Source organism: Plectropomus leopardus, chromosome 17 (assembly GCF_008729295.1).
Source record: "Plectropomus leopardus isolate mb chromosome 17, YSFRI_Pleo_2.0, whole genome shotgun sequence".
NCBI classification, from domain to species: domain Eukaryota; kingdom Metazoa; phylum Chordata; class Actinopteri; order Perciformes; family Serranidae; genus Plectropomus; species Plectropomus leopardus.
The window spans coordinates 4,187,637-4,207,881 of NC_056479.1; the positions used below are offsets into that span (position 1 = coordinate 4,187,637).

A 20,245-nucleotide genomic window follows, 5' to 3' on the forward strand; every position below is an offset into this window, starting at 1 on the left:
ACATCAGCTCCCGTCTCTGGGACATGCATTTTTGTTCAAATATATACCCTGTATCCACGTTAAAAGTCAAGATATGTGAGAACAGAAGCAAACAAATATAAAAAATGTGGACTTTTACGCATTGGTGTCCGCTAATGTAAGTGAACCCTTCCAAAGTGATAGAGAGAGAGAGAGAGAGAGAGAGAGAGAGAGAGAGAGAGCGAGAGAGAGAGAGAGAGGAGGAGGGCAATGACTTACCCAAACATAAATAAATAGTGTTCTCCACTCTTATTATTTACCCTGTGTCGATGATGTGCTAAAATAAGAACATTAAAAAAAATTCTCTTCCATGTCCTCTCATGTTTGTTTAAAGATGTCAACAGCTGGCTGAGCCCGGCTGTGGATGTGTGTCAACAGAAGGAAGCTAGCTTAGCATTGCTGTGTGGACTTGTGATGAACTAGCGTAGCTTAGCACAGATGTGTGTCTATGGGAGCTAGTTTAGCCTTTGAGCCCGTAGCTTCTTAAACCCTGTTAGATTGATGGGAGGGGTGGCGAGTGCATGTGTGGTGATGGATGTGTGTTGGAGGGGGGGCGGCGGTCTGTGGCGGATTGTGGGAAATTTTTTGCCTTCTTCAGAAGCCATGTGCTGCTGCCACAGACAGGAGACGGTGGGTTAGTAGTGATTCAGTCTGGATGGACAGAGACGAGGATGGCAGGAGGCAAAAAGAAGACAGCGAAGGGAAGACCATCCAGTGGTTTTTATGTGCTTTGTCGAAGGGGGGAAAAGAGGAAGACGAGTGCTGCCAGCTCCAGCCATATTTTTCTGTTCTCTCTCTCTCTCTCTCCGGCTGATGGAGAGGCATAGCCCTCCACATAGCTCAGCTCGTCTGACAACAACATGTGTTGCCTAGAGGGGGAGAGAGCTCAGCCTCATAAATCTAACCACCTCGTTAACTGCCCATTAAAATCTCAACTATTTCATTTACCAGGCGGGAGAGCTGTTTGTATATGTGCGTGTCTTAGGGGGAAGATTTTACTATCAAAGTACAATTTTAAACCACATACAAGAGCAGCTAGCAACATGCTAGCTGAGCTACCATTTGCTCCACCCAAATGGAAATTGTTTTGCAATTAGTTTTTGCTGAGTATCTCAAACATACATTATAAAAAGAAAGTAACTGTTTTAACTTTTAAAAAAGGTGTCCGGGCTGCCTTTAAATTTGAACTTAACTAAATTACAGAAGACAAGCTAAGGTAATTTTGTAATGACACAACTTGTCTTCTCAAAATCAGACAACCTAAAAACTGAAGGGACACTCGACCCACATTTTTTAGGTTAAAACAAACAGTTCCTCATCACAGTGATACTAAGGACATAGTTAGGGGGCTTTGTGGGGGTTCCTCCACCAGAAATTTTAAACATCAAACACCAAATTTTCTGTATTTTGGTGGATTTTTATGCACTAATTTGTTCCTTTTACACATCAATCCATGGTTTAAATGTCTTTTAAAGTTTGTTTTGTCAAAATAAAAGCACTCTGCATTCATGTTTTTAATATTAAGGAGGCATGTCCCCAGCATCCCCACCCAAAATCTATACCTATGTATGGGACAGAGAGATTTTTCTGTCATTTTAGATTTTATTTTTCCACCTCTGAGGAAAAAAAACCTGACATCTGCTTTGAATACAGCAGTCCACACTACAGTTTCCTGATTGACTGTGCAGTAGATTATCCGTCTAATGAATACTGACTAAACAATGGTGCTCGCCATAGATCCTGTTATGCCATACAGCTGCCGATATGTCTCCACGCCAGTGCCACGAGACAAGCTTCCTGACATTTATTGTCCCCGCGGGGACGCGGGAGACAATTGACTGTACAGTTCTTCTCCCACGCCTCCAATATACTTCACTGGGTGTAAATTGCTCTAAAAAGGTTCATGATAAATGTGCAACCAAGAGTTTTAAAATGAAAAATAAATCACAGATAATGTACTTTAAAATTGAGCACTTTTGATTGTGTAGGTTAAATTAAAAAAAAAATGATAATGCACTTTTAAATGCTTTAAAATTCATCATTTCCTGTGTGAGGGTGTAAGCGTTTGTAGCAGGATAAGTTTGGTCCCAGCTTTACAAAAAATTCCTTGGACCATGTTTTGGTAACCAAACTCAGAACAGAAATGTTCCTTTTTTCAACACTTTTGGCAACACAAACAGTTTGCTTCCATTGCTGCTACTTGATAATGGGCCAAACCTTTGTTTTTTAAAATGAAATGAACTGCAGTTCATATGTAACAGTGAAAGCTCTAGCCCTAATCAGAAGGCAGTGGACACAGGGAGGGGCTGGACAACATCACACTGTAAAGAGAGACTTTCTGTTTTAGCTTAAAAATGTTGGTTTCTGGGATTGACTTTAAATTTTAAGTTGACTGAATATGAGAGGAAAAGTTTAATCATGACAGAAATTACCTCGACTTGTTTTCTTAAATTCAGTTGGCTTAAATTTTAAAGCACCTGAGACACTAACTTTTTAAAGTTAAAACAAATAGTCTCTTCACACAGTGTAAACACTGATTGCCTCCTTTGTGGCTATGGAGCACAGGACAAACCACTGGATGTCTCCTGTCTGTTCCCTTTTTGTCTGTCCTGTTGTCCCGTTGCAGCAGTAGAGTCCCGAATGTTAGTTAGTCTGTTAGTGAGTCACGTCGTGTTACTTGTTCTGTGTCGTCTTCACTATTTCCTACGTTGTCATTTTGTTCCAAACCTGCTACAGGTGAGTGAGCTTGGGTGCTTCCTGGATTCTGCCCTGAGTCGAGGTGTGGTGCGCCGACAGCTCGGTGTACGTCGGGTGCGTGGGCGGGTCACAGGGACCCGGGGGACCCCCTCCTCCCACGTGGTGCTGGTTGGCTGCCGACATGGGCCCCGCACCGTTGTAGTCCATGGTTTGGTGGTGGGGTGGTGTGGGGCCGAGGTGGTTTAGCCCGTACATGGAGGGCCCCGAGCCGGGCATAGGTTCCACATAGCTGCCACCCCCCACATAGACTGGACTGGCTTGCATGTTGGTGGGAGTCCCGTAGCCAGTGTTGCTGGCCTGCACTAGGCCATGGTGAGGATGGGGGTCGCCATAGTCCGGGTCTGGGGCACCATACTTCTGTTGAGGGGGGCAGCCCTTCATGGGGACATTGGAGTAGGCAGTGGACATGGAGTAAGACACTCCCTGGTGGGGCTTGCCAAAGGATGGCGGTGATGGGACATCGTAGCCCGTCCCTCCTCCTCCGCCTCCCCCTCCCATGGGGTGCATTGAGTTGAGGAAGCTGGCGGAGGACTGCATGGTCAGGGGCGGGGAGCCAGTTGGTGATGGCCCTCCAGAACTGGAGCTCAGGCCCTTGGACTTCTGGTCCTTCTTGTACTTCATGCGTCGGTTCTGGAACCAGATCTTGATCTGGCGTTCAGACAGATTGAGCAAGTTGGCCATCTCCACGCGCCGCGGCCGACACAGGTACCGGTTAAAGTGGAACTCCTTCTCCAGCTCAACCAGCTGGGCGCTGGTGTACGCTGTCCGAGCCCGCTTAGATGACGCCGATGACCCGCCGGTAGGACTCTTCTCCCCGCTGCTGCCACTCTCAGCTCCTCCTGATGCTGACGAGAGAAAAGGAAAGATTACACAGGGAAGTCAAGTGAGAAACATAGAGGGGAAATGAAATGCATAAAATACAGGTAGAACTATCAAAAAACACAAAAAAATGGGGTCACAAAAAAATAAAATGGATGAAAGTGGAAGAAATGTACAGGAAAAGGAAATTAAGAGGAAATGGGGAAAAGAAGGATATGGTAAGGAACAGGTAAAAAGGATGATGAAATGAAAATTGAGAGAGCCAGAGAGAATAAAACACACTCAGGCTGCATGCTGGAGGAAATTGAAAGCATTCAGGTTCTTAATAAAACAGAGGGGGGTCCAGGCATGCTGGCTGAATTATCCCTTGATATTAGTTGTCAACACTTCATAACAGTGGCAGTTATTAAGAGACGGAGGGCCCGGTGCTGGCCGAGGGCAGCTAAATTGCATCTTGGCTGGAAAGACAAACCCCCCACAGCAACAGCAACAGCAGCTGCAGCAGCATGAGGACTACAAGCAGGAACTGAGGCTGACCTGCACTCACTTCAGTCAGCAGGCCACAGAAAGTCAAACATCTCACCACTTCTATGTGATAGTTATACCAACTCCTAACAGAGCTGAGGGGGCTCAGAGACCTGCTCAGACACTCCAGCTGTTACAACTGCTGTTTATGTTGAAAGACTTGCATGATCCTTGGGCTCCTGGTGCGTTGTTTGGAAAGAAGATTTAGAGTCACACAGGATGACTGAACAGGTTGATGAACTCTTTTGTTCTGGTCAACCTGTTAAATTACATTATAGCTTCTTAGTATTCTCAGTATACCCTGGTCTCACACTGAATGTAATAAGAATTAGTTATTTATGGCACTGCATCCACTTTTGTGATGTCTGATATGAGTTTTAGCATTCATCATATGGTTTTGCATGGTTGAATGTTGTTTTGTATTTTTGTATTCATGTGAAACAGTTAACATCCTGAGACGCGAGACAAAATTAATACATTTCCCTGATAATAATGTTAAACCAAAACAAACCAATGTAGTGTAATGCAACAGTCCTCCGTGAAGGTTAAAATCTTCTGTTTTTTGTTGAGACAGTTTCAATGCATTGGTGATTCAACTTTGTCGTTATTTTGGAGATTGCAGCTTGGTGCTATTAAATTATTATGCATCATACTGAGGAGGGTTTTTTAATATTATCACAAACCCATTTATATCCATGGAGGTTCAGTAAATAATAGAACACCTGTCAGTATAATGCAATACAGTTAAACAGAATCCTTAACTACATCCTCCAAAACACCCTTCAGTTTTAAGAAAACCCAAACATTACAACCTCCTTCAAGTTAGGATTTATAAGTTATAGCTACCTTGGTGTACCAAATAAACTGGCAACCATTCAGGTACAGTGGGTCAAAGTTGAAGGAGGGAGTCGGTCTATAAACAGGGATGGATGTTTCATTTTGGTAATCATGTATCTGCTCACCTTTTCTTTTCCAATTATATTGGGCTAACCTGTCAGCTTGTTTACAACCCGTCTGGTTGTCCGACATGTGGTGTTTCTTGCAGCATTTCAAGATCATGGCAATTTCTTTGGTGTGTACAATGACAGAGCCGACAGTCAGAGCTATAAAAATAAAAGCTCGATTTTCTTTCATTTTTCTAGATTGGCTATGCATGGCATTTTTTTTACCATGTGCCATATGCATGAATGTCAAAAGTCACTACATCATTTGAACCAAGAAATTCTGAGGATTACATGTGTCAAAATGGTATAAGACAGTTGGTTTACTGCTGAAATAAACAGCTATGGAAGTAGGCTAACTTTAACAGCAACAGTTAATACTTTGCTTGATCTGGGTTGTTGTCATTTCCATCTTGATGTTTATTCAACACTTAACAACAGATCTTAACTACAGTTCCTGTTCCATCTCTCTCTGTGAGTATGCCCAATATGCCTCTGTTATTACTTTGCTGTTTAGACCCTATGTGCATACATGTGACGTGTTCATACTACTAACTGCTAATGTAGTATATTTCAAAAGCGAGCACTGAGATTCTTTCTCTTTGTAGCCCTTTCTCTCTCTCTCTCAACAGTATAAACACTTTACTGTGGTGTTTCTGTCTATGGACAGACACAGAAGGATGAAAGTGGTAACCATCACATCATCTGTCGCACTGAGCAGTGACATTCTCAAAATGATTGTTTCAAATTCTCATCAATAAACAGCCTAATCTCTTCTTAACTCTCTGCCCAGTCAACTGAAAGCTTTTTGAGTGTGAAGATGAGACTCATATTCATTATGGCATAACATATTTTTTCTCATTGATAACTACCAATTCTAATAACGTATCTGTCTGCCTCAATGACTGTTTTCTCTGCCTGTTATCAGACATGCAGATGATATTCAAATTTATCATCCAGTTGTATTCTTTTCCCCATTTGCTAATATCTTCCATTTCAAATGTCTGCATGTCATTCTCCCTCTCTCTGAAAATCTATTCATCTGTTATCGTACATGACATTTAAATTCATCCTGTTAATATCTTCCTTCTTGCTGGGGCTTTCCAAGAAGGTGCCAAAAGGAGAGGAGACTGAGAAGAGAGAGGAGAGCAATCAGAAGGCAAGTGATTACAAGAGGGTGGAGAGCAAGGAAAGGAGGAGGAGGAGGAGGAGGAGGAGGTGAAAGTAAATGAATAAAGTGAAGGTGTGCAGGCTGTTGGCTTCAGGTTTGTGCCAGCTGGTTAACTTGACTGTCCTATAACTGTGTAATGAATCCCTGACTGCTCAGTTGGCATTGATTGTTTCTTTATGGGGTCCAATGTTTTGGGTCCTTTTACTCTACATTTGACTGAATACTGACTCAACACTAAATCTCTGAGTCTGCTCTACCTCTGCTGATGCTGAATCGATCCTGTTAACTTCTCTCTTCTAATGCCTTTCCTCACAATTTATGGCGGTTTTGGGGGAGTCATGTGTTGGAACGATTTCTTGATGAACAACACTGGATGAATACAGTGCAGCAGTGTCTCCAGCTATAGCTTCGGATGCCAGATACAGTCTGCGATAATAGGGTTTAGTATAGATCTCTGTACAGGTAGAATGGAACCGAACCTGGCAGCCTCGCTGAAAATACAAGCCTCAAGGAAGTCTTTGCAACTGGCTGGCCTTTTCCAAGAAATAGTTCCAGCATGTAACTGCTGTAAAATTACAAGGACTTGTTTTTTTTTTTAGTTGTGCACTGTTTCAACAAAAAATATACAATGTATTAATTCAACCTATCCTCATACAACAATTCCTATAATATCTACAAATTAACACCCAACAAACTAGGTTAGATTCAGGATTGTGAAGTTTTTCAGGCTTGGCTTAGGAAAAGAAACATAGTTAATCATCACCCTGTTACATGCTTAATGAAACATTATGTACTTAAACAAAAGTCATGTACTTAACAATGAGTTAGGTAGGTTAAGTTATGGAGGGTAAGTTTGGTAAAAGAAACATGATTAGCTGTCGTCCTGTTTCATACTTAACATAAAGTCACATATTTATCAGAAAGTTATAGGCTTATTGTAAAGGTACATACTTTATATTCTTAATGTAAAGTTGTGTAGGTTAGTATTAGGGATGTAACGTTAAAAAAATAGGTTGAGGAAAAGAAACTTGGTGACAATGCAAATTAAAGTAACTCAAAGTTTACTTGGTTTCACGTGGGACACAAACACTGGTCTCCCGGGGGAAAGTCCTGTGTTTGTTTAACTAATCCACAACCCCAACCTGTTTCCTTATGTGGACCTACACTCCTTATTTTACTTCCTTTTTTTATTCCTATCAGCACATTGGTCCCCTGGTTGCCCTCCCGATTACGCAGGCTCTACACACATTTTTCAAAGATTTATGTAAGAACAGTGCATGAGAAACAGCCTGATCAATTAGTTGGTATTTGGCAGCTTTGGAGGTGTTGCTAGGTGTATTGAATTCAGAAGTAAAATTATAGTAATAGGTATTATTATTTCGCCTCCTTCTCATCCCTCTGCCTCTTCCTGACTCCAGCTGTGCACTTAACACGCAGACAATAGAAATGACTAACTTTCCTTTTCATAAAATAAAGAATATGGGTTTTCTTTGCTGCTAAAAATAAAAAAAAATATAGTACCCTTTATTTGTTTATTTGAGCAGGCCTCTTGGTTTTCAAAGTCTATTTGTCAGACTGCCATGCCTCTGATCTTTAATCTCTTTTACTGGTCACTGTTTGCCACATTCAGGGATTTGCAAGTTACTAATGGGCTTTAGTCATCCAAAAGACTCAATTAAATATCATAAGTGTGAAGATGCAAAGTAAAATAGATTTTCGATTTTGGGCTCATGCTTTTCAGCTCCCACGTCAACATGTTTCTCAGCAAGACATATGTGACAAATATAAGACAAATGTTTTGGTAAATCCAGCTCAGCAACCACTTCAGTTAATCTAAAAGGAATATTAGCTGCCTAAAATGACCTTGGAGCAGAGCAAACAGACTTCACCAGCTACAGATAACAGGCTTGACTAGTTGCCTGTCTAAACCAGTGACTGAACCAGAAATCTGTTTTGCCATAATAGACTGAGAAACCTTTCAAATTCTCTGGGGATCTGGGGCTTGAAAGAGGATGTTGATAAGAGAGGTGAGGAAAGAGGAATGTGGTGATGGGAAGAAGGCAGGATAATAGGAAAAAAAGACTAATGAGGAAGGAAAATGAACAAAGAAAGAAATAAGAGGACAGAGGGAAGTGAAGAAAAGAAATGAGGAGGAGAAAGAGAGAGACTGGTGTAGAAGGAATTCTGCTAAGCCATGTTGTTTGTGTGGTGCTATGAGAGGGGGATCAAAGCAGAGACAGACAGAGACAGGTGTAGTCTAACACACCATTTCCAGAGTTGTTGCTGGGCGAACAGTTTTTCTGCTTGGTCGTCTGTCGACACTCTTTCATCCAGGGAAAGATCTGCTTGGCCATAGTTGGGTTGGGGGGTAGTGAGGAGGAGGACGATGAGGAGGACGATGTGGAGGAGGAAGAATTGGATGACTTATTGGGGCCTGATTTAGAGACTGAGGAGGCCCCAGCACTGCCCCCCGGCTGCTGAGCCCCAGTATTGCCGTTGCTGGGGTTGGGGGGCAGTGGAGGGGACACCTGGGAGCCGGGGTGGTGCTCAGGCGGCAGACTGGGCCGCATGCAGCTGCCATTCAGCTCCTTGGTCTTGGCTAGCTGCTGCTGCTGGTGGCCATTGTTACTGCCCAGTGACTGCAAAGAGCAGGCCGAGCGCTGGTACGAATCCACATCCAGATGGGTTGCAGACTGGAAGGCCGGCTGGTGGTGGGACACTGGGACCGGTGCATCGTAGCCCCCAAAGCCGTTGGCGGCTGCTGCTGCAGCCGCTGCCGCCCCCTGCACCTGGTAGGATGAGTAGCCACCGAAAATCGCAGAGGAGTTGTCGTAGTATGTTGTCTTCTGCATTTCTGAGAGAAGTGGCGGCGTCTTCTTGTGCTCCGGTCCTTGTTGAGAGCCACTGCCGGAAGACCATTTGGTACCGGGGGTCACGTGACGGTGCCTCTCCAACGGTCTCCTGCAATCTGACCTGAAAGGTTAGGAGAGGCAGAATGAAGAAATAAGAGAGATAAATCCATCTTCCTCCCATGAAAGGCAGCATGACATGAATAGAAACCACTGCTTTTCTTTCCTCACCCCCCCCCCCCCCCCATCCCCCTCCCCTCTGAGCCCAGTGCACAGCCTGCAGATGCTCTCCTGGAGGAGGCAGGAGGAGGGCAAACCGTGTACACACACACACACACACACACACACACACACACACACACACACACACACACACACATTTAGAAACATGAATGTAGTTCTTTCTTTAATGTGATTGTGTCTATGTTTTTATGTGTTTTTTTATATGAGCTGCTGGACGCAATAATTGCCCTGTTGGGATTAATGAAGTAACTATCTATCTATCTATCTATCTATCTATCTATCTATCTATCTTAAATCTCATGCTCAATTTTCGTAGAAATGTTGACTTAATTAACATAATCGTATCTAAAAATGTTATTAGGCCTATTAATGTTATTATTACTAAGTTGTAACATAATAAACCATCTTCTTATGTTAATATCTGTAATGGTTGTAATATTAGCAGGTATTAATAACATATTAATTATTCGGATTTTTCTGCACTAAATTAAAGAATCCTGACAACGCCTCACCTTTGGATTTAAGAATACAGTTAAAGAAAATTACTTTGTTTTTAAACATTATTATATTTCGTTTCTTACTTATTTAATAAGCGAATATTATTGAATGTACTGTTTTTGTAATAAAGCACTACCCCGCCGTGTCTGCTGTTATTCATGCTGAACGTGACATTTTGTTGTGTAATGGCGGCAGTGAGTGTGGCCTGTATGTTCAGTATGTTCCTTTGTGACTGATGGAGGCAGCCTATTTCTGTCAACCTCTGCCTTCCACATGTGATTTACTATATTCGGTCTGCTCGGCTGTTACCTCACTCATAGGAGTCTATCTCCGGAAGCGATCACTGCTGCTGAATAACAGGCTACTCTTGCATCACGGTGGATTTTTTTTTAACAAGTCAGTGGAAACATGTTTTTTTTTTTATTTTTTTTTTTTTTAGATTTTCTGAACGGAGTAACAAAGAAAGGCATGGTGCTTTGAATGCAATCAAACTAACAAATGTGATGTGCATAAGGCAAATCTCTGCTGAAGAAGGTGATGTCGGGATTATTTCTCAAAACATAATTTTTATAATTGTATTTAGGATGGGTGATCGGGGCTAGAATTAAAAAAAAATCCAAACGCTCCTATTTTGTTATTATAGCTATGGATCTATGTTTAGGGAAGAATTAAATGCATGGCCTAAATAAAGAAAACAAAAAAATACTTGGACTTGGTTTCACACAAAAGAGGCCAACAATAGATAGACAGCAAAAAAAAAAAAAAAAGAAACAACTCCAGGAAGAAGCTTCACGAGTCAGTGATTCATTAGGGCCTCGGGAAAAAGAGAGGAAGAAAAAAGAAGAAAAAAACAGCAGTATGAGCCCCCTTTGACTCCCTATCTCGCGCTCACCGCTGGGGTGGGCCTGTGGCCGCGAGAGGCCGGCTTGTCAGGCGCGAGAGAGCACCTGGCATTCATTTCTCCTCTAGAGATAAAATGTTTAACGGGGAGAAACGGAGGTGAAGCGGCTCTGCTGGCTGTGCCATCTGACACAGATTGAGCCTCTGCATGGCAGCGCTGCAGCTAACTGCTGAGGCTCAATTATTCAATCTCACCAATAATTCATACCGTGAGTTAATATCACAAAAACAGCACACACTGATATTATGGCCTTTAAGTCTTTTTCTACTATTTCTAATAGTGTTATAAAATTGAAGCTGTTTGTTCATGGACACATATATATATATACACATACATATACATATATATACATACATATATATATATATAAATATATATATATAGCTATAGCGCATGCGAAGATAATATGAAACAATTACGTCGTTAGCCATGTAGGCCTACACTAGAAAATAATACGAGAGGGAACAGAAAGAAATTTCTTCTCTCCTTGTGATTCATGTATGTGCAGTGCAGTTATTGAAAAATAAATAAATAAACAGCATAACACTAGGCCTAAATGACACATTTCCCAAATCTACAAATAGCATTAGGCTTCAACGAGTGTAAACCAAAACATCAGATGTGTTTCCTACAAAACAAAAACAGTCCCCCAATGAATAAAAAACAAACACACCGAGACAAAACAAAATGAAACGAACGAAAACAACCTAAAACGACCCAAAATAAAACATTCAAAAACAACAAGGAAACTGACCTATTTTCTAATACGTATACATACATACACACACACACACACACACAGACAGCTTATATATGTTTTCTGTGTGTGTTTGTAGCTAATGTATGTATGTATATATGTATGTATGTATGTATGTATGTATGTATGTATGTATGTATGTATGTATGTATGTCTCATTCGTTTTTTAAAATGTACTATTATTCGGTTTTTTGTGATTAGACAGTCCTCCAGCCCTACTCCAGCTCTCAGCACGTCACACATGTCAGCCATTTATCTTTCTAGTAGACAAGCTGGAATCCTAATTATTTACTCTGAGGAATAGTCCCAAGGAGAGAGAGGGAGAGAGAGAGAGAGAGAGAGAGAGAAAGAGAGAGAGAAAGAGAGAGAGAGAGGCCATGGTGGCAGCGAGTGTAGGAGGAATGTGTTATTAAATCATATCACTGTATCGCCATTAAACGGGACACGTAATGTCTCTGCCCCTTGCTTGTAGGGCTACAGCTTAATACAATCACCAACTTTACTAGACGCCTCCCTATATAATCCACTTATACTGACAGAGAAACAGCCACCCAAACAAAAACAACTGAGAGAGAGAGGGGGGGGGGGGGGGGTAGAGAGGTCGGCCAGTGGTGTCCAGTGTCTGTGTTTTATCCTGGGATATAAAATTACAAATGGCGCCTGCCATGAGAAGAGCTATGCAGGCAGGGAGACACAGAGAGAATGCATTAACTTGGACAATCCACCTATTCCTTATCCCATTAACAGACAGAGAGGGGCCAATTATATGGAGCCCAGTCCGGAAAGAATAAAAGAATGGCCCCATCACTGCTATTGTTGCTATGTTGGCCTCGATGTAGGCTGAAATCAACAAACAGTGAAGCCCCCATGTGAGAATAAAATTACAGCATCAAAATAGTTCAGTGTGAATTCAAATGTCACATATTAGCAAAATAATAAAACGGAGGTCCATAGGGGGAAAATAGGTAACCACTGTGGGAAGAAGTGGCCCATAATCCATAACATAAAAATGGTCGGCCATATCTTTGTAAATAAATAGCTGTAGGCTAAGTGCATGGACAGAATGGGAGAAGAAATGAGAGAAGAGAAAGAAAAAAGGACAGAGATGGAAGGCCGAAAGAAGAAGGGGGGCAGCTTGCGGCGGGTAGCTACAGCAGCTTAAAGCATTGTGAACTCTTCTTGAACCGGGATTGAAGTCATACGGGCCATAAATCACTGAGCCAGCCTCTCCGCCGTTCACAAACTGCACAGCGAACAAACACACTCTCTATCTCTGGTTTGTTGTTTGAGCTCGTGCATTACCGGCTGGCCTTCCTGCCTCCCGGTGATGCTCCTTACCTTCTTTTAGCACCGGCGGTCCCGGTCCAGTCCGGCACGGACCCAACAACACCGCATCCCAGATTAGTCCTCACGCACTAATCAATAACAATAATAAATAATTAAATATATAACGCTCGCTTTCTCTCTCTTTTTGCTCTCCTCCTCTTCTTCTCTCCGCTGCTCCTCCGGTGCTGTCTCGAGACTAGCACGGCTGCTCGCGACCACCACCACAACACCTCCTGGAGCCAACAGCAGCAGCGGCAGTGGCGGCGGAGCGGGCTGCGCGTGGGCGGCGAGCCGGACACCGTGTGGCATGAACGGCTCAGCTAGACGGACTCAATTGGGGGAGGCTCGATAAACGGGCAGAATTAACGGACGGGCTAATAGGCTACAGGCATGGCAAGCTAGCGCACGAGCTGAACGAGCTTACCGGGAGCCTGCCTGCTGCCTGCTCGCGCCCCCCACCCCCCACCCGCCCTCCACCTCCACCCTCCGCCCCAGCACCAGCGCTGGCTGCACCGCTGCTGCCTGATAACAATGGCCTCAAATTTCTGTCTTTTTTAAGCGTCGTGTCGCTCACACAGCCAGCCGGCCAGTCACACAGCCTCACGAGGAGCGAGTCCGACACAAAATGTCACCCCATCGCATTTTTGGGTGGTTGCTCGCCCTCCTTTTAATGCCTCCTCTCCGTCCTCTCCTCTCTCCGTCTCCCCGGGTCGCCTGCCTCTCTCCCTCCGCGTCTTCCTCTCTGTCTTTGGGGCTGTGCTCCCGCGTTGCCCCGGTCCCTGGGAGGCTATGTTGGGTTAAATCCACAGGGCTAGCAACAGCAGCTAGTAGGAGTAGTTGTGGTGGTAGTATCCCAGTATCTCAGTATGTTGTTGACAACAAGCCCGGTTATCAGCAACGCTCACGGGGGTGTAACGGAGGAAATAACGGGGCTTGACTCGCGGGCGCGTTGATTCCCCCATCAAACAGCTCAGCGTCACTCACAAATTATGCTAATTTCACTGGCTGAAAGTGAAACACGCAGGCACTATTGTTAGTCCTCACAACTGGACTACAAGCTACTTTTAAAGTGTCGCCATTAGCTTAAAATTAAGTCTTTGCAATTTCATTTTTTATTTAGTTTTTTTTTTTTTTTTTTTTAAAGAAATTATGTTTTTACAGCCAACAGCTGGCTATTTTCACCAGTGGAACTTTGGGGTAACGTTTATGTAGACTAATATAAAACGATGTCGTCAACAATCTTCAGTTTAAACAGCATTGGCCTTGTTTGGATGGGATAGTCCATACTCTCTTAAATAGTCTGCTAGGCCCAAAACATCTTATAACAGCCTCAGACAATCAGTAGGCCAATTAGTATGCCTGTAAGCCAACCTTTAATTTTCCAATCAGGGGTTAGCAGTCATTTTTGCTGAGTTTGCCTGTAGAGTATTTTAGTGTTTTATTTAGAATATGTAAATTAAAATTATAGGTTGTAACATCAAACTATTTTGCAGTCAAAGTAAGCAACAGGCTCAATCTAACACAACATATAAAACAGGATAACCAGTCTAATAAATAGGCCAACAGGCACAGAAGCTGTATTATTATTGTCAACGTCATGTGAGAACATTATTATTAACATGCCAAACTAAAGAGGCTAAAGCAAACAGCTGATAGCACCATTCATCTCTTATTTCATAATGTCTTCACCGCTTATATTTCTCTGTTGGATGGCAATGTTAAAGCTCCCAGATTGTAAAAAGTCAGATTTCAATGTCTTATTTAATAGAAACAGATACAGGTGCTCAAAAATACTGTGTAAGTATCAAAACAATCAACAGAAAACTCCACACAGTCTCTGTTCAGAAATGGATTTTAAATGAGCCGTCAAGATTTCCGTGAGTTTGTGATGTCACAGCTATAGGCTACTACTATAAAAAGTAATGTCAAATGAATGAATGTGATTTTTGAAAATTAAAACATCACAGCATGCTATGCTATATCCGAAAATACGCACCTGAAAATTTGTATAACATGGGATGTTTAATTCTTAATGGCTGACACTGAATACACATCTTTTCACGTCTGCAATCTTAACACCAAGTGAGACAAATGTAAATATTTGGAGGTGTATTAGAGTTAGTGACTGATGATATGCTATTTGTTTACTACACTTTTGGGCGGTATAACTGATTACTTGTCATTCATCTGTTAGTGGCGATTTGGTGAATTTATTTAATGTTTGGTGAAAATTTTACAGGCAGCGTGATGTTTTTTTTTTACAAGGACTGTCACTGTCTCCCGCTACATTTTTCAGGAAATAAAGTAGTTTTGTTTTGTATTATTACTTTGGGGGGCTGCAGCCCATTCCAATCCTCCCTGTGGAAACTAGATATATAGTGTGTATTGTTAACTTTTCAACACCTTGTCTCCCCCTGCTGCTACTTATGCACTGAAAATGCTAAATAAAATAAGAAAGTAGGCTCAATAGTGGAAAGAAGGAGACTGACAGAAAAGGAACACGCAGCAGCAACAATGTAACAAATCAACAAGAGCTTAAAGAATACGACATAAGCTGCTCTTATGGCGAGAAAAGAAACTTAAAATGTTTCACTTCCAGGTCTCCTTAAAGGAAGAAAACACAAGGAAGATTTGAAGAAAGAGGTTAAGTAGGCAAAAAAAGAGTGACAAGAAACCCCAGAAGGAAAGAGACGCTGAGAGCTGAGACCAAAATGGAAATGAAAATATAAAGGTGTCTTGACTATTTTTTATGCCCCCACCACTCTCTCTCTCTCTCTCTCTCTCTCTCTCTCTCTCTGTGTGTGTGTGTGTGTGTGTGTGTGTGTGTGTGTGTGTGTGTAGAGCTCTCTCTCACTTCTCTCTATTTTTATTATTCAGGACGCTACCCCTGTCGTTTATGGCTACGTAAGATTTATGAGTTTTCTCGCACCCAGCAGAGTGTGTGTATGTGTGTGTGTGTGTGTGTGTGTGTGTGTGTGTGTGTGTGTGTGTGTGTGTGTGTGTGTGTGAGTGTGAGAGAGAGAGTGCGCGCGCGTGTGTAAACAGCCCAACTTTAAAACAGATAGCATTCGCTTGTGGGCTGCTGAAATGAGAGGATGAGCTCCGTGTAGGTGGAAGGTGGGAGCCTGAAATGTGTCCGTCTGCAACTTTTCCTTCAAACCATCTTTTGTATGGACTGAAGGATCTGCTCACTGCTGCTGAAAAACCTATTTACTCATTAACTAAACCACTAATCAGCTGTTTTTTTGTCTCTCTGTCTGTCTTTTTTTCCACTCAGCAACAGTGTGGGAAGAGACTGCACATGTGAAGAAATAAGCAGGGAGGATTACATGTGTGTATTGACTTGTAAAAGCACGCCGGTGCTTGTAAGGGATGGCAGTTCTTTATTTTCCTTGGATGGAAGACGCGCATCGGCGGCTCCGTGTTTCGGATTGAGTCACGGATATTGGGTTTCACAACTGAAACTCTCTGCCTTTCAGAGCCATGGAAATCCTCTTTCCATTTTTTTTCTTTTTTTTCCCTCTGGACTTCAGATATGTAGGCCACTGAGGATGACACAAAGGAATTTCCTGCGACTACGGGATTTAAAACATATTTTACGCAGTTTTACTGTGGCCCAACCACTGTGTTGCTATAAATGCCAACGCTCAAACACTCAAAACAAATGAGGAATGAAGAATTATTTGTTGTGTTTGTTTCTTTATGTGGTGTGAATGAAAAAAGGCAATTCTTCAGCTGTGACCTATCTTATTATAATAACTGGTGTAGCATTTAGGTTATTATTGCATTGATGTTTTAATAACTGTCTTATGAAATGATGAACTGACCCCCGTGTGTCTCCTGCTGCGGCTGTAACCCGCGGTCACCACACTGTCCTTCACACCTCTGGATTATATTACATTAGCACGTGTCACACATGATATTACACCACCCACACATACACACACCCATGCACAAGATTTCGCACGCACCCGGCTGTACCTTTCTACACATTTCAGTCCATTTTTAAAGAAAACAAAATAAACGAATCATGCATTATTGCAACAAAATCTCCAACCTACTGCAAATCACTTTCCACGTGTTCATTAATCTGCGTGAACGTTAAGTTTGCACTTTGTTTGCACTGTTTTTGTAAACGGTGAAATGGCACGCCGTGATAATTCCAATTATACCGCATGATAAAAATAATAATATGAATAATATTATGGTTATTAGAATAATATTGATAATATCACTTATACATGTAGGCCTATATGACAAAAATGAAGCATATGGCAGAGATTGGCATACAAAGACGCCTTGCATACGGTGCAGACAAAATAAAAAAAGATAATAAATAAATAAAAATAATATATATAGGCCATATAGCACCGTCTAAGACATGCGTTTTAAAAACTAGATGAGTGATAATCTGAACTTGAAAAAAAAGAAGCAAATTAACACAGACATTGGTCGAAGGCATTTTTGTCAGCGTTTTTGTCACACTCACCATGGTTTAATAACGACTGCACTGCAGCTGCACACACGTTATCATCACAAAAATATAGTAAAATCAGTATTGGACTCACCGAGAGATTTCCTCTTATTTCCCGATGATTTGATGGAAGGAATCGGCTTCCAGAAAGCTCCTAGGAACTGCAGCATAAAGGGAGAAAGAGATAGAGATATGCAATCAAAAGGTCTTGCTAAAATCCGATACAGAGCACACACCTCTTGTAGTCTAATCGAACGGCAGCGACCGCTGACAGGTATTGCTGACCTTAAATTATTCCCGGTGCAATCCCGAAATAAAAGCAATAAGAGCAGAGAGAGGGATGAAGGCAGGCTGGGAGTGATTTGACATGTTATTGATTCTGGTTATCATATTACACATCATTATTTTCACAACGTCTTCACTGCGTTTTTTAAAACTGTGGGAATCTCAGATTTGGGTTGCCTGCTGTTGGGGAAGTCTGTAGTATTTACACGCAAAAATGGCGCTCATTTCCATTGGTAATGCACTAAAAACTCGTAGTTGAGAGAATCGAAAATGTTTTTAAATTATCCATAAATAACCTGAGACAATAATATCCTCGTGGAGTAGTAATAGTAATAATTTAACAGCATGCCTGTGTTTGACAGTGTAATCCTAAAATAATAATATAAAATAATAAAAATAAAGACACTAAAATAATAAACAGGCCAACAGGCCTAATGGCGGCAACCTTTTCTAAAAATGTTTACACATAAATTGATGTATGTATTAAGTCAAGGCAAAAGTACATTAAATATCTAAAACGGTAAATATTTATCAACGAACTACATGTACGGGGTGCGTCTAAATCCTGATTCTGAATCTAACTCCATATAATAATGGAAATATAAATCAAAGCATTGTAAAAATTGTTACGCTAACACATATAAACGCATTGCATTAATAGTGGGTAAACAATGGGTAACAACAATCACAATAAGGATGACTCCTAAAGACGTCCGAAATGTATCCAAGCACCAAACGGCTCGACAGGGATAAAAAAAAAAAAAAATAGGTCGCAAAGGAAAAAGAGAAACGGCCCCATAAGGCGACCAGCTGTTTGCCAGCAGCTCTGCATCCACGGAGCCCATAAATAACTGGAGCATCATTCAGAGAGAAAACACAAATCCAAGACAACATTTAGTGTTATTGCCCGCTTATCCTCAAGTGGGTTTGGGCACCCAGAACAGGAGAGCGCATCCTGGCCGGTAGATATCCATCCATCCATCCATCCACTGCTGCACGCGGTGGTAAACAGTGTTTAAAGGTGAACGGCATAATAGTATAACAGCATCCACGACCGCAGGATGAAATGCGCTGACCGTGTTGTTGCATAGCGGCGGATATATTTTATTAAAGCGCTGGAATAAAATCTGTGGCGCGCGCTGCTTCTGTTTCTCGCTCCTGACAGCTTCACCCAAAACACATAAATCAAACGGGAGGATTCCCCGACCTCCCCGTACCAGCCTGCACCACCATCACCACCTAAACCACCACTACTATAAAGTTATGTATTGTTTCCGTCCATGCACTCACGCACAGCTCTGGCTGCCGTCCATCCCCTTCGCCATTGCAGCAACACCAGCTTTTCCTCCCCGTGTTCCCCCCTCAGCCCCGCGGCTTAGGCGGATATTTGGAGCTACGGAGCAGGAGTGGACTAGTCTAAAGTTGCCCAGAAAGTAATGCAGGGGCCGACTAGCTTAGCCAGCTAGCCTATAGGCCGAGACAAAGGGAGGAGGCCGCCTCCAGAGCCACAGAACAGCTGATGAGCCAAATTTTGAGTGTAAGGGGAGGCTGAGTGAGAGAGGGGGACTTTCAGATGAAACATCAGGACTCTGAATCTAACTAAAACAATGATGAGTGCTTTTTTTTCTCAGGCTTTAAAATCTGACAAATTGATATTACTCCAAATGATTGCCTTGAAAAAAAAAGGAAAATATTAGTTTTTGTACTGACTTGTTAAATTTAATGTTAAATTTACTTCAAATTTAAAATATTTACGTTATTTTGTGAAGTTGTTGCAACTTAAAAATGACGAGTTTTATTAAAGAAATTTCAGCAACCAAGTTTACTGTACTGTATTCTGATGGATGCAATCACCTTCTTACAAAGCAGAACTTGCAACTCTCCCAACTTCAGTATTTACAAAATCCCCCTTGGGATTAACTCAGATTAACTTGGTTTACCAAAATTGCTAACACTTAGAAAGAACAAAGTTATTATAGTGGTTAAGATGCAACAATGACACAAAACTCAGTAAATTGGTTTCCAAGATAATTTTAAGTGAGATCAACATGTCAGATTTTACAGTGCAGGATGGGTGAAGTAAAAATTTGAAAGTAAGAATGAAGCAATGGTAGAAACAGAGGTAGAAGCAACAAAGGGTCTGTCAGTGCATAACTGAACAGAATGCATACTAAGTGAGTGGACAGCAGGATTAGACTCCTGGGACATGAATGGATGGGATAAAAATGTATCCAGCTATATTTATGCAAATAAATAAAGTTTCTCATACTGGATCTTGAGTGTGTGCAGTTTTTGAGATGTTATATATTTACTTAATAATTCATAAAGGCAAACACGTACGATGATGATGGATGGATTTATGTTTCTACTCACTGCTGCAGCTTCATTTGAAAGTCTCACATGACCTGAACAAACGTTATCACTACTCTGTGTTCTTATCTCTGCCTGGTCTGGTGGTGCTGTCACCGGACTGCCTCAGCCCTCACACACACACACACACACACACACACGTTCCTTTTCAGAACAGTTTTACTCATGTTCACTATCAAAGTCTGTGTGTTGGGTATAAACGTGTGCTCTCCAGCTTGATCTAAAAGTTTTATGCTAAACTTTTCTGTGTCCTGATACTTATTTGACTTTAGATTTTCAAACACAACAGACACACGCAAACTCCAGCATAT

At 41.9% G+C, this 20,245-nt stretch overlaps 1 protein-coding gene across 5 annotated transcripts in view; it reads right to left on the reverse strand.

Annotated features, from left to right (window-relative positions):
• Positions 1 to 295: 295 nt before the first annotated feature.
• hoxb3a (homeobox B3a) overlaps positions 296 to 20,245 on the reverse strand; it is a 49,791-nt gene continuing 29,841 nt past the window's right edge. For 2 of the 5 annotated variants that reach the window (XM_042504530.1, XM_042504532.1), the window contains exons 2-4: positions 17,374 to 17,440; positions 8,498 to 9,204; positions 296 to 3,620 (exon numbers count right to left, since the gene is read on the reverse strand). In XM_042504530.1, the coding sequence (XP_042360464.1) occupies positions 2,749 to 3,620; positions 8,498 to 9,083 (1,458 nt within the window). In that variant the 5' untranslated portion in view covers positions 9,084 to 9,204; positions 17,374 to 17,440 and the 3' untranslated portion in view covers positions 296 to 2,748. Of the gene's footprint in view, positions 3,621 to 8,497; positions 9,205 to 12,817; positions 12,886 to 17,373; positions 17,441 to 18,854; positions 18,892 to 20,245 lie in introns of those variants that run through there. The other 3 variants (XM_042504531.1, XM_042504533.1, XM_042504534.1) reach the window with 3 other exon arrangements.